This window comes from Borostomias antarcticus (genome assembly GCF_949987555.1).
Source record: "Borostomias antarcticus genome assembly, chromosome: 8".
NCBI lineage: Eukaryota > Metazoa > Chordata > Actinopteri > Stomiiformes > Stomiidae > Borostomias > Borostomias antarcticus.
In genome coordinates this window covers 19,385,788-19,399,748 of record NC_140241.1, presented here as the reverse complement: position 1 = coordinate 19,399,748, position 13,961 = coordinate 19,385,788, and the positions used below count along the sequence as shown (strand labels likewise).

Sequence of the window (13,961 nt, the reverse complement as noted above, 5' to 3'; positions counted from 1 at the left end):
GGAGGGATGAGGGAGGGAGGGAAGGAGGGAGAGGTGAGTGAGGGAAGGAGGGAGAGATGGAGGGAGAGAGATGATGAGGGAGGGAGGGAAGGAGGGCGAGGTGAGTGAGGGAGAGAGAGAGATGGAGGGAGAGGGAGATGATGGAGGGAGGGATGAGGGAGGGACAGAAGGAGGGAGAGAGAGAGAGATGGAGAAAGCAAGGGATGAGAGAGAAGGAGAAAAAGCATTTGGGGTAGAGAAGAGAGAGACCCTGCATTAGAATTACAGGTACTAGCGACCAGGCACAGCTTCCATCCTCATCCCTAGCGCCAGACATGGGGACACTAGGACCCAGGGCAGAGGTGACGCTGGGCAGCGGTACACGGTGGTCCGGTCCAGTCCGGTCCGGTCCGGTCCGGTCGGCCTACCTTCAGGATGATGTCCCCCTCCTGGAGGTTCCCGTCCCGGCTGGCCAGGCCCGTGCTGGTCATCTCCTTGATGAAGAGCTGACTGCCCAGGCGAAGGCCGTACTCTACGAGGGAAACACAAACGCACACTCGCTTGAACCTGCACTGTGAACATGACAACCACCGGGCAAACCACCGGGTCCCAGAACCCAGCCCGTAATGAGAGGTTCTGGTTCTGCTGACCTTCGTTGGGCCGGTTCTTCAGCAGCAGCACGCTCAGAGGCGTCTCCAAGGGCTCCAGCTGGGGGCGGGGCATGGGCATGGGGCGGGGCATGGGGAGGGGCCTGGGCGACGGCGAGCGGTCCAGACGGTCTCGGCTTCCCGCCCTTCTCATCGGCTCCTCCTGCCGCGGGTCGTACTTCCTGTGGTCACGGTCGCTGGGAAGGCGCTCGTGGTTGCGCTCGAAGCTGTGGTCGCGAGCGTGGCTCCCGGCCGGACTATGGGCGCCGCGGTAACGCGGATCGGGGCTGTTCTCGCGGTCCAGGGCGCGGTCGCTGCGGTAACTGCGGTCCGGACTGCGGGCGCGATCCAGGGAGCGGTCGCTACGGTAGCGCCGGTCCGGGCTGTTGTCGCGGTCCAGCGCGCGGTCACTTCTGTAGCGGCGGTCGGGGCTGTGCTCGCGGTCCAGAGTCCGACCTCGGCTGCCGTCCCGGCGGTACCGCCTGTCCGGGCTGAGGTCTCTCTCCAGGCTCCGACCCCGGGCCTCGGGGCCGGGGTCCCTCTCGCGTGTCTGGTAGCCAGAGTCCATGTAGCCCCCTCCCCTCTCCAGGCTGTGGTCGCGGTCATGCTGACCGCTGTACGCGCTGCGGCGGTCCTGCTTGTAGTCGTCGTCGTAGTCGTTGCTGAAGACGTCGGGGGAGGGGTCGTGCTTCAGCAGGTTGACCGGAACCTTCCTGGGCCTCTTCACCGTCTGTTGGAAGCACAGACAGTCTGAAACTAGTCACATCAAAACCCCAAATCTAACCTCTAATACCTTCCTCCAGAAACCATTCAACTCTACGAACTATCCTTTACACAAAAACCCTCATCATGCCGATAATAACTTGACTTACAATTTTGGCAACTTTCCCACACTTCCTCAGCGTCTGCACGGCGAAGGAGTGAGCGACGCCCTCCATGGGTATGGCGTTCACCTGGATCACCCGGTCGCTCTCACTGCCAAACACAGACGAGACGCCAATGAGGCGCTCCACAACGCCATCGGACACAGTGACACGTTTTAACAGTGTGACCGAGTCCGTCGACGGATCTGGTGGTGTGCTAGGTGCTGGATCTGGTGGTGTGCTAGGTGCTGGATCTGGTGGTGTGCTAGGTGTAGGTGCTGGATCTGGTGGTGTGCTAGGGATCTGGTGGTGTGCTAGGTGCTGGATCTGGTGGTGTGCTAGGTGTAGGTGTTGGATCTGGTGGTGAATACTGTAGGTGCTAGGGATCTGGTGGTGTGCTAGGTGCTGGATCTGGTGGTGTGCTAGGTGCTGGATCTGGTGGTGTGCTAGGGATCTGGTGGTGTGCTAGGTGCTGGATCTGGTGGTGTGCTAGGTGTAGGTGTTGGATCTGGTGGTGAATACTGTAGGTGCTAGGGATCTGGTGGTGTGCTAGGTGCTGGATCTGGTGGTGTGCTAGGTGCTGGATCTGGTGGTGTGCTAGGGATCTGGTGGTGTGCTAGGTGCTGGATCTGGTGGTGTGCTAGGTGTAGGTGTTGGATCTGGTGGTGAATACTGTAGGTGCTAGGGATCTGGTGGTGTGCTAGGTGCTGGATCTGGTGGTGTGCTAGGTGCTGGATCTGGTGGTGTGCTAGGGATCTGGTGGTGTGCTAGGTGCTGGATCTGGTGGTGTGCTAGGTGTAGGTGTTGGATCTGGTGGTGAATACTGTAGGTGCTAGGGATCTGGTGGTGTGCTAGGTGCTGGATCTGGTGGTGTGCTAGGTGCTGGATCTGGTGGTGTGCTAGGGATCTGGTGGTGTGCTAGGTGCTGGATCTGGTGGTGTGCTAGGTGTAGGTGTTGGATCTGGTGGTGAATACTGTAGGTGCTAGGGATCTGGTGGTGTGCTAGGTGCTGGATCTGGTGGTGTGCTAGGTGCTGGATCTGGTGGTGTGCTAGGTGTAGGTGTTGGATCTGGTGGTGTGCTACTGTAGGTGCTAGGGATCTGGTGGTGTGCTAGAGATCTGGTGGTGTGCTAGGTGCTGGATCTGGTGGTGTGCTAGGTGTAGGTGTTGGATCTGGTGGTGTGCTAGGTGCTGGATCTGGTGGTGTGCTAGGTGCTGGATCTGGTGGTGTGCTAGGTGCTGGATCTGGTGGTGTGCTAGGTGCTGGATCTGGTGGTGTGCTAGGTGTAGGTGCTGGATCTGGTGGTGTGCTAGGTGTAGGTGCTGGATCTGGTGGTGTGCTAGGTGTAGGTGCTGGATCTGGTGGTGTGCTAGGTGTAGGTGCTGGATCTGGTGGTGTGCTAGGTGTAGGTGCTGGATCTGGTGGTGTGCTAGGTGTAGGTGCTGGATTTGGTGTTGTGCTAGGTGTAGGTGCTGGATCTGGTGGTGTGCTAGGTGTAGGTGCTGGATCTGGTGGTGTGCTAGGTGTAGGTGCTGGATCTGGTGGTGTGCTAGGTGTAGGTGCTGGATCTGGTGGTGTGCTAGGTGTAGGTGCTGGATCTGGTGGTGTGCTATGTGTTGGATCTGGTGGTGTGCTAGGTGCTAGCTGTGCTACTGTAGGTGCTGGGTCAGTAGAGGCTGGTTCTGTAGGTGCTGTGTTGAATGTGGTGGTGTGCTACTATAGGTGCTGGATGTGCTACTATAGGTGCTGGATGTGCTACTATAGGTGCTGGCTCAGTAGAGACTCGTACAACAGCATGCCGTCGGCCGGTCCTCCCTGCAGCACGTCGGACACCACGATGGACATCTCTCCGCTGTCCTCGTTGGGGTTGTCCCGCCCCCCGGACACCGCGATGCCGAAGCCCATCTTAGGGTCCTGCAGTGAGAGAAGCGCGCGTTAGAGACATGTCGGTTCCCTGTTCGCCTACACCGCCCATCTCTGAGGGCCAACCCCGTGCTGGCGCGTCTCACATCTGACAGTGTTTGAGTGGGTTGGGATTAAGCTGGATGTACGATGATCTGTATGTCTTAAGTGTGTGTGTGTACTTCCCTCCACAGTGTGTATATCCCTGTGTGTTTGTGTGTGACTGTGTGTACCAGATGGCCAGAGAAAGAGCGGAAGAAAGAGAGAGAGAGAGAGAGAGAGAGTGAGACAGGGAGGGGGAGATTGACACATAATGGAGCTATGGAGAAAGAGCGACAGACAGACAGATAGATACAGTAGAGAGAGAGAGAGAGAGAGAGATAGAGAGATAGAGAGATAGAGAGATAGAGAGATAGAGAGATAGACAGACAGACAGACAGACAGACAGACAGACACACACACACACAGACAGACAGACAGACAGACAGACAGACAGACAGACAGACAGACAGACAGACAGACAGACAGACAGATCGAAGGTAATCTGCAGACAGATCCTAGAGAGGGGGATGTGAGAGAGGGGGCGGAGTCAGAGAGCCAGCCAGACAAGGGATCTGGAGAGGGGGCGGAGGAGGAAGAGACCCTGACAGCTGGCGGTTCAGCGATAGGGTCGGGGGTCGGGGTTAGCTTGAATCCTGCCCCTGGATCTGAATCTTTAAAATGCGATTTTGGGTCTGGAAAGGCCCTCACCAAGAGTGATTTCTCGGTTGAAATTCCAACCAGACCAGTCAGTGTCCTTTGAATGAGATGATGGAATTAAACTGCGCAACCCGATTGGTTAGGGGACGAACTAATCGCTGAGGACCCCTTCAGTAACGCCCATCTGGGAAAACGGCTGTAATGGGAGCCTGTCCAGACTGAATAATGAAGTGAGAGGAAATGGTGATTCAGTGTGAATGTCCGGCTAAGTCAGGGTCAGGAAGTAAAAACCTTTGGATGGAGAGCAGCTGGTCAGTGGCAGGCTCGTCTATAGCTGATATCTATACTCAGATCGTGTCCAACTCTTGTTATGTTTGGCTGCATACACATTTTCTAATTGTGAGATTATAAAGATGACCTTGACCCCGAGACGATGGGCTCAACATGAGTTACTAGGCTGGACAGATGTGTTGCACTGATGGTGTGAGCTGGAGATGGGGTTAGAGAGAGAGAGAGAGAAGTGAGAGAAAGAGAGAGCGAGAGAGAAAGATAGAGAGAGAGAGTGGGAGAGAAGTGAGATAGAGAGATAGAGAGAGAGCTAAAGAGAGAAAGAGTGAGAGAAGTGAGATAGAGAGAGATAGAGATAGAGAGAGAGGGAGATAGAGAGAGACAGAGAGATAGAGAAAGAGAGATAGAGAGAGAGAGGGAGATAGAGAGAGGGAGATAGAGAGAGTGACAGAGAGAGAGAGATAGAGAGATAACGAGAGAGAGAGATAGAGAGAGATAGAGAGATAAAGAGAGAGAGAGATAGAGAGATAAAGAGAGAGAGATAGAGATAAAGAGATAAAGAGATAGAGAGAGGGAGATACAGAGATAGAGAGAGATAGAGAGAGAGAGAGGGAGATAGAGAGAGATAGAGAGAAATAAAGAGAGAGAGAGATAGAGAGATGGAGAGATAGATAAGAGAGAGAGATATAGAGAGAGAGGGAGATAGAGAGAGATAGAGAGAGAGAAACAGAGGGAGATAGAGATAGAGAGAGATGGAGAGAGAGAGGGATAGTATAGTGCAGTAAAGCAGAGTGTGGTCCAGGCAGACTCACCCTGTGCAGGGTCATAGAGAGAAATAGAGAGAGAGATAGAGATAGAGAGAGATAGAGAGGGATAGTATAGTGCAGTAATGCAGACTCACCCTGTGCAGGGTCACAGTGTACTGCTCCCACACCGTCTCCTCCATGACCGGGTTCTGTTGGGCGCAGAGGACAGATTCACCACCAGAGCAGCTTCTCACACACACCAACACACTCACAAACACCAACACACTCACAAACACCAACACACTCACACACACCAACACACACACCGAGGATCCTGCTGGATCTCACTGGTCAAATCATCTACTGACACCTAACAACATTTTAGCCTGAAGTGGAAGTTGGTGCACATGGGCAAAGATGCTCTGGCATTCTTACGCACTCAGACAGAAAGAATTCTTAACGGTCAACTCCATGTGACATCAGTTGGAAAACAACATGGACACACACCTTATGTCTGGCTCACACACCCACTAAGGAGCACACAAAACGCATATACCACTTATCACACACGGACCAATGATTCTCACACACACGCACAAGCACACGCACACACACCCACACCCACACTCTACTTTGCTCAACAGGTCGTCTGTATGGTGTACACAAACTCACACACTCCTCAAAAACTACCAACCAACTTCCCCTACTTCAGAACTGTTTCCTGACGACGCCCTTTCTCTCCTTCCGCCAAACTAGCAGCTGTTTAACTAAGGAGGCCCCAGGGGGCATCACTCACGAGTCCCTGGACGATACGGATGGCCTTGACCGTGTGGGCCCACTTCCTGTGCAGGTGCAGAACCGTCTTCATGTTCCAGCCCCTCTGTGTGTGTGTGTGTGTGTGTGTGTGTGTGTCTATCTCCGGTGGTGCTCTCTGCGCCTCCTCCTCCAGAACCGGGCCGTAGCCAGAGAGAGGAGCAGAACCAGCGCCTCCTCCTCCAGAACCGGGCCGTAGCCAGAGAGAGGAGCAGAACCAGCGCCTCCTCCTCCAGAACCAGGCCGTAGACAGATAGAGGAGCAGAACCAGCGCCTCCTCCTTTAGAACCGGGCCGTAGACAGAGAGAGGAGCAGAACCAGCGCCTCCCTGCATCTGTCTGTCCCTCTCCTGCCCGCCTGGCGTAACACAGACCCTGCTGCCCTACATTCAGCACAAATCCCCCCTCCACAGACACAGTACACACACACAAATGCATACACACACTCACACAAATACACACACACGCGCGCACACACACACACGCACACACAAATACACACACACAAATACACACACATGCATGCACGCACACACACACACACACACACACACACACACACACACACACATACACACACACACAAACTCATACTGCACACACATACTCTTACATGATCGCATACACACAAGTGTGTGTGGATGATTAAATACACACAAGTGTGTGTGGATGATTAAATACACGCATGCGCAATGAAAACACTGATAATCCAGCATGCATACGAGCACCAGCGCTCACAATAGCACCCACGGAGCTAGGCTCACATGAATACACCACAGATGAGCACATTGACACAAACTATGTGATGCATTAAGACCTCGTCTCAAACAAGTAAATATAACAGAATGCACATGGAGATATTTATCTGAAAACTAAAGCCTCTAGCCTCAAACTTACACACACAGTCCAGGGTTCAGTGTGGCTGTTTGTGTGACTCTGGCGAGGTTAAGTTTGCTTATTTTGGTGACCAAAATGGTGAAATCCCTGCCCTGCACAAGCTCACTGAAATGGGGGCAGCACTCAAACTAATGGGGACGAATCATAACCCACTTCCTGGACTCTGAGCTCATGAGATGAGAGGTCAGAGAGACTGACCAGGTCTGAGTCCAAAAGCAAGGGCCAGTCTACAAGGGCCGGTCTACAAGGGCCAGTCTACAAGGGCCAGTCTACAAGGGCCAGTCTACAAGGGCCGGTCTACAAGGGCCAGTCTACAAGGGCCAGTCTACAAGAGCCAGTCTACTGCCATGAATCAACACGCTACACTGTATATGAGTGTAGAGTAACACCATCACTAACCTGGCATGGTTTAGTGTGAGAGGATGATGCCACATATCTGTGATACAATGGATATTGTGAAATACAGTGACATACTGAAAACACAAACGCTTGCACACACACGCACGCATCCCCCCCCCCTCCTCCACACACACACAGTATCCAAGAAGACAGGATTAAGCAATATGAGTTAAAGGATTACCAATATAACCACAGGACATTCTGCCACGGAAAGATGTTCCCATTCTTAGCTCATAAATAAATCCAGTTCGCTCTCTGGGATAATAAAAGAGAACATGACTGAACAAAAACAGCGATATTTGATTTATTTCCAGATCTGTTGAGTCTCTGTCCCGGGACTCAGCTGGGGAACGAGGGGAACATCTTCCTCCAGAGCCGTGATGTCAATGTTAGTGAGGATGAGGCTTCATCATCAAGCAAACTGCTTCCATCCCTGCAGTAAAACCCACAACCTCCCTCAATACACTGGGAGCGTTGAGTAGCTGAGTGTTCAGTGAGCGAATGCGTTTTTCCCCCCACTTAACGGTCTGCTAGGAGTTGCTAGGAGACGAGAAATTTAATCACCACCTGTTGTGTTTCTGCCACCATAGCTAACGTAGGTCCAATACGTTACATTTTTTTGAGAAACATCCTTGTCTGAGAAACATCCTTGCCGTTACAACGTTAGCTAACGTCGGCAAATTATCAAAATGGAATTTAAATGTAATGTTATTTATTTACCTTCACTTATACGTCGAAGTTCTTCTTCGGTTACAAAACTGATGCATTTATTTTGCCATCCGACAGGTGTACCAGCATCCTTTCGGCATCCATCTTTATTTAATTTTTTTGTTCAGTGATGATGATCATGACGTGGTGTTTGGCTCAAACAGATCATAGTTCAAAACTGCTCACTTGTGCCCTGAGCAGATCAGTTAGAGTGTAATTGAGAAACCCGTTAAGTGAATTCTGATCACCGATCGCTGACTGAGCGCTCAGCTACTTAACGCACCCACTGACAATCCCAAGGTGATGCTGGTTAAATCAATAGTTTCCATGTCTCAACCTCTTTCTGAAACCAAAGCTGTGACGATGTTGTGACATGCTCACTAATTCACTATTTCCCCCCCTTTTTTTTTTTTTTTTTTACACAAAAGGCACAAAAACAAACATTCCATTACCTACGATCACATCTAAATCCCAATAACCGTTTAAGATCAGCAGTGTTGTTCACCTGAACCCCAGTTCAGTTGTGCATGGTAGCGTTGTTGACCTGGTTTCAGGGCGTCCCCTCCCGTGACTGACTGGATTTAGCACAGCCCTCCCCCGGACGGAGGAGTCTACTGCTGATATACACCCTGAGGTAGTAGACCTGCTGATATACACCCTGAGGTAGTAGACCTGCTGATATACACCCTGAGGTAGTAGACCTGCTGATATACACCCTGGGGTAGTAGACCTGCTGATATACACCCTGAGGTAGTAGACCTGCTGATATACACCCTGAGGTAGTAGACCTGCTGATATACACCCTGAGGTAGTAGACCTGCTGATATACACCCTGAGGTAGTAGACCTGCTGATTTACACCCTGGGGTAGTAGACCTGCTGATATACACCCTGAGGTAGTAGACCTGCTGATATACACCCTGGGGTAGTAGACCTGCTGATATACACCCTGAGGTAGTAGACCTGCTGATATACACCCTGAGGTAGTAGACCTGCTGATATACACCCTGAGGTAGTAGACCTGCTGATATACACCCTGGGGTAGTAGACCTGCTGATATACACCCTGAGGTAGTAGACCTGCTGATATACACCCTGAGGTAGTAGACCTGCTGATATACACCCTGAGGTAGTAGACCTGCTGATATACACCCTGAGGTAGTAGACCTGCTGATATACACCCTGAGGTAGTAGACCTGCTGATATACACCCTGGGGTAGTAGACCTGCTGCTGATATACACCCTGAGGTAGTAGACCTGCTGATATACACCCTGGGGTAGTAGACCTGTGATAAAGAACCCAACCTCAGACATCACAGACAAGTGAGTAGACATGAAAGCACATGGGAACAGTTGTTAACTAATGCATTAACTGGCAGGACATCTGGCCAAGTCTTGGCCCTCTGGGTCTACAACCACACAGACAAAGCCTAAATATGTCAGACAAGGTCTAGTATTCACAATCCATAGATGGAAACACTTTTGTGTTTGACACATTTAACGGCTAGCTCTGAACATACGACTTTCATCATTATGGTGATGGCCCTAACGAGACAGAGCAACAGGATTAGATTCTAAAATTAATCTAAGCTACAAATCCATCCAAAGTAGTCGACCATATGACCTTATAAAACCAACCAAGCAATTTATTGTAGTAGTGCGCCCTCTACTTGAAATATAGATGCACTACATGTAATTCAAAAATGTTCAGGCTGAGATTTGAAGGAAAAGCATTTGAAGTTGTGCCGATTATGGTCAATTCAAACTAGTTGAATTAAAACAAACTATAAATGTTTTAATTATAAACATTATACATTGCCCTGCCTTCCTTGTAGGAGAAACAGCGTCAGTACCCAGACAGTAAAAAATGCGCGAGACCGAGACGTAGGCTCGATAAAACGCGACCAGTTGACGTATCCAACTTTACTTTATCATAGTCGGCCTACTACGCTAATCATGTTTATTACACAGTAATAACAGTCATTGAGAGATACTCGAACGAGTTAACCTCAAGTTACGATGTTACAGCAGCAGGTGGATCAGGCAGAAAGCATTCCCGTCATCATGACTATCTTGTGTGAGCCCAGCCCGCGAAGACGGCAAAAACTAACATTCAACACAGTCATACGGTTCGATAAAGTACTTTGAATAATTGTAGCCAATCAGCCATCTATTAAACTTACTTTAAAATACTGCGTCTCATATCTGGCCAAAGAGAACAGTCTCGCTCCATTTACGGGCATCATTCACTGTCAAACCGAGTCGACTTGGGGCTACAAAACAATAGCCTGCCGCTTCGCTTCTCTCAGACGGAGACCGGGCTAGCAGACTCCTGATACGAACACATTATAGGAAGTTGGCCACTCATCAGTCTCAACAGAAATCAGTCGTTAGTGGAATAGCATACAATTCAGAGTTGAGTGCATTAGGGAAGAATATAAAGCTACCAAATAGATATACGGACTGAATAGGCTACTCTCGCTATTTCGATTTCCATTCATATATAAGCTTAATACAATTATGTACTGAAGTAGTCCCACTTAATAGGCCAAACCTCCAAGCGAATACATGCCTAATAGATACAAGACCCTACCATTCTATAGTGTTCTATATCTATGCAAGACCCCACCATCTCCATCTTTAAAGAACATTGAACATCCTGTTAGCCTATATATATATATATTTTTTTTTTTAACCCATGCCAATAGGTTAGGTTAGCTCCAGTTCCACCACTATCAACTGTTAAGAGCTGACTGATGTATATTTGTTTCATTGTTAACCAACCAAGTTCAATTTAATAACTTTGCCAATGCAGGTGTGTATGTGTTTATGCACATGAGAGAGAGAGAGAGAGAGAGAGAGACATAGAGAGAGAGAGAGACGTAGAGAGAGAGACAGAGACATAGAGAGAGAGACATAGAGGGAGAGACGTAGAGAGAGAGACAGAGAGAGAGAACTAGAGAGAGAGAGAGAGAGAGAGAAATGCTGTCTGCCACACCCTCTTATCAGCTCATCTATAGTATGAGATGCCATCCAGAAGATACTGAGCTATCAGTGCTGTGTGTGAATACCCCTATAAACAGAGGATAAACAACACCATTATGCTATTAAGAAGACATACTATTCAACACACACACATAATATTGTGGAACAACAAAACACAACAGTCCTGCAATAACACAGGCCCCCGCTGTGTTGAGCCAGTCCCCCTGACCTGCTCATCCAATCAGCAGCGTCTATAAACGGCTTCAGGGAGGAGGAGCCAGAGGACAACGGCCTTGGATACATGATTAACTCTGCCTGGGAAACATGACCTTTGACCTCGCAAAGAAAGACAGAGGCGATATTCCCCACAGATTACCCCATGTCGCTGACTATGAAACTATACTGTCTAATGAAACTTCCATTTCCAGAGTCCATGACAACAATAACTGCCCTTGGGCTGGACCATCCATTATTAGTCTGAACCAATCAGATATTTGAACCAAAACCTCTCTCACTGTTGCACTGCAGATTAAACTGTGAGACACACAGGAAGTGAGTTTGAGTGAAGTACCCTTAGAATAGCAGAACAGCTGGGTGCAGAGAGCCGATGAAGGTACAGGTACTGGGCTTCTTTGGTCCAATAGAATCTGTCCCAGGAGCAACTGGGCCTGAGCCGGTCGGTGTTACTGGACTGGTCTGTACTGGGCTGGTCCCTATGGAAATGGAAAAAGCCAATTGGTTAAAACTCCTGTGTAAAATGAATAAATGAATGAATGAATGTAATCCAGCTTTGTAAATTGAATTGAGGGACAACTATGTGAGGAAACTGCAGATGATGTGAAATGCATTGATGTCATTTGATACAAAATAGAAACAGAACAGAACCAGCCACACATATTATATTTGCCTTACTGAGACCAATACAAACACAATCCCTCAAATACACACACTGGCGGCACACACACAAACACACAAGATAAAAACTCTGTGTGTGAGGCCATAAGACCTCAGCGCTGCTGTAATCTCTCTTCTCTCAAGCCAAACATATGCTCAGCTGCTATCTGAACTCAAAACAACACTAGAACCAATCAGTAAGCGACCTGCAATCTTTGACCAAATGCTCGACTTGTGTTTTAGATTTTCCCTTTAAATCTAAAATCTCCCTCATTCCCCCTTGAGATGTAGATGCTGTGGTCCATCAGAACATTATCCCTCACAAGCCCACACGCACACGAAACATGATTAAACTCCCTCTCCACCCAGGAGGAATACCGGTTCTGAATGTTTAATCCAGGACCACTACTGTTCAGCTGTGGTTTATGTTAAGCAAACACATCCTTCTTCAATCTCTCAAGTTGTCTGGTGACTAATGTCGAAGGTCAGAGATCAAGTCAGACCGACGCTGTCTTAATGGCACAAACACACAGAGCTGTTCATCTTCATGCATTCCCTGGACAGAGTGATTGTTAGCTGTACCTCGTAGCTTCTGCAGGCACCCTGAGCGGACAGCCAGGTGAAGCTAGTTGAGAGGAGAGGGGAGGCGAGTACAGTCTCACCACATGGACCCACACCAGAGAAAAAACATTCCCATTTCAACCAACCACCTTCACAGCCGGGGGCAACATTCTGACAAGCCTGATACCGGTCCATCCCGGTCTGACTCTCTACGACCGTGTGACGGGATCGCGAGTGCGTTGGGTCACCTGAGGAGAGCGGGCTTCTACACAGCGTTTGACCTCTGCTGTGCTGTTACAGTTGCTCTGCTCACATTGTTGGGTCAGAACCGATGACCCGTCCACTCAACTAGGCTGAGCCGTCTCTCCGGTTCAAACCAGAGATGAACGCTTACAAGACCTGTTAAAAACATTCATCTGGACTCACGACAACGAGCCATCAGAACGACAACACGCACGCACATCCGCACACACACGCGCGCGCACACACACACACACACACACTCTCATCTCAGGCTCATCTCACACTCACCCCGGAGGTCTCCAGAGTTTCCTGCCGGGCGGAAGGAGCTCTCTCTTGTTCAGGGGGACTACCCCTATGGCCGCCTGCATGATGGTGATGAACTTCTTGAACTTCATCTTTAAGACCCTCCGCTAACCGCTGCGCTACACAAACACACACGCAAACACACACGCAAACACACACGCAAACACGAACGCAAACACACGCAAACACACACACACGCAAACACACACGCAAACACACACACACACGCAAACACACGCAAACACACACACACACACACACGCGAACACACACACACACGCAAACACACACGCGAACACACACGAGAACACACACACACGCCTCTCTGCTCACAGGCGCTGCGCCGGCGTGTCTCCCCGCCCGCTGCTCTGCTCTTCACCAAGTTCCTCCTGGCGCCGGCGTCCCTCACGACTCCACCGCCTCTGCCACCACACCGCTCTCCGTCATCGCTCGGGCCTCACCGCCACACCCACGCGCTACTCCCCCCCCGCCCGCGCCGCCCTCTACCACGGCAGTCGCCCCGGCCTGACCCTGCCCCCGCCGTTTGGGTTTTCCTGAGAGAGAAGGAAAACAGCTGGCCCGTTACCGCGGGCACCCAGAGGAGATGATGGAGACTCAGAGGTCTTATCTGACTCTGCGTGGAGATCTCTGGACATCACTGATGAGCACCCTGCAACCGGCCAGCGAGGGAACTCAACTGAACTGAACCGGCACTAAACCCTGAGCTTATTCACTGACGCTCCCTGCCTCATTCTCCCATAATCCCCCTCCACGCCTCATTCTCCCATAATCCCCCTCCACGCCTCATTCTCCCATAATACCCCTCCACGCTTATGGTCCGTCCATTAACACCCTGACCCCCCCTCTCCGCAACTCACACGCCAGATCACACACACACCCCCACCATTACCTACGAGACACACACACACACACACACACACACACACACACAGAGGGTCCATCTTGTTTTTTTGCGTCGCCAGCTGACAGCACCGTGTCCCGTGAGCAGTGAAATGAAGAGATAATCTGGGGCCCT

General features: G+C 50.4%; 1 protein-coding gene across 6 annotated transcripts in view; it reads right to left on the bottom strand.

Moving 5' to 3' along the window:
- Positions 1 to 13,961, bottom strand: part of tjp2a (tight junction protein 2a (zona occludens 2)) — a gene marked incomplete at its 5' end in the record, with an annotated part of 28,671 nt that overhangs the window by 11,251 nt on the left and 3,459 nt on the right. For 2 of the 6 annotated variants that reach the window (XM_084442162.1, XM_084442163.1), the window contains 6 exons: positions 408 to 511; positions 630 to 1,356; positions 1,499 to 1,601; positions 3,280 to 3,404; positions 5,281 to 5,334; positions 5,922 to 6,300. In XM_084442162.1, the coding sequence (XP_084298288.1) occupies positions 408 to 511; positions 630 to 1,356; positions 1,499 to 1,601; positions 3,280 to 3,404; positions 5,281 to 5,334; positions 5,922 to 6,272 (1,464 nt within the window). Of the gene's footprint in view, positions 1 to 407; positions 512 to 629; positions 1,357 to 1,498; positions 1,602 to 3,279; positions 3,405 to 5,280; positions 5,335 to 5,921; positions 6,301 to 7,953; positions 8,031 to 10,122; positions 10,183 to 11,495; positions 11,638 to 12,910; positions 13,165 to 13,961 lie in introns of those variants that run through there. The other 4 variants (XM_084442164.1, XM_084442166.1, XM_084442165.1 and 1 more) reach the window with 4 other exon arrangements.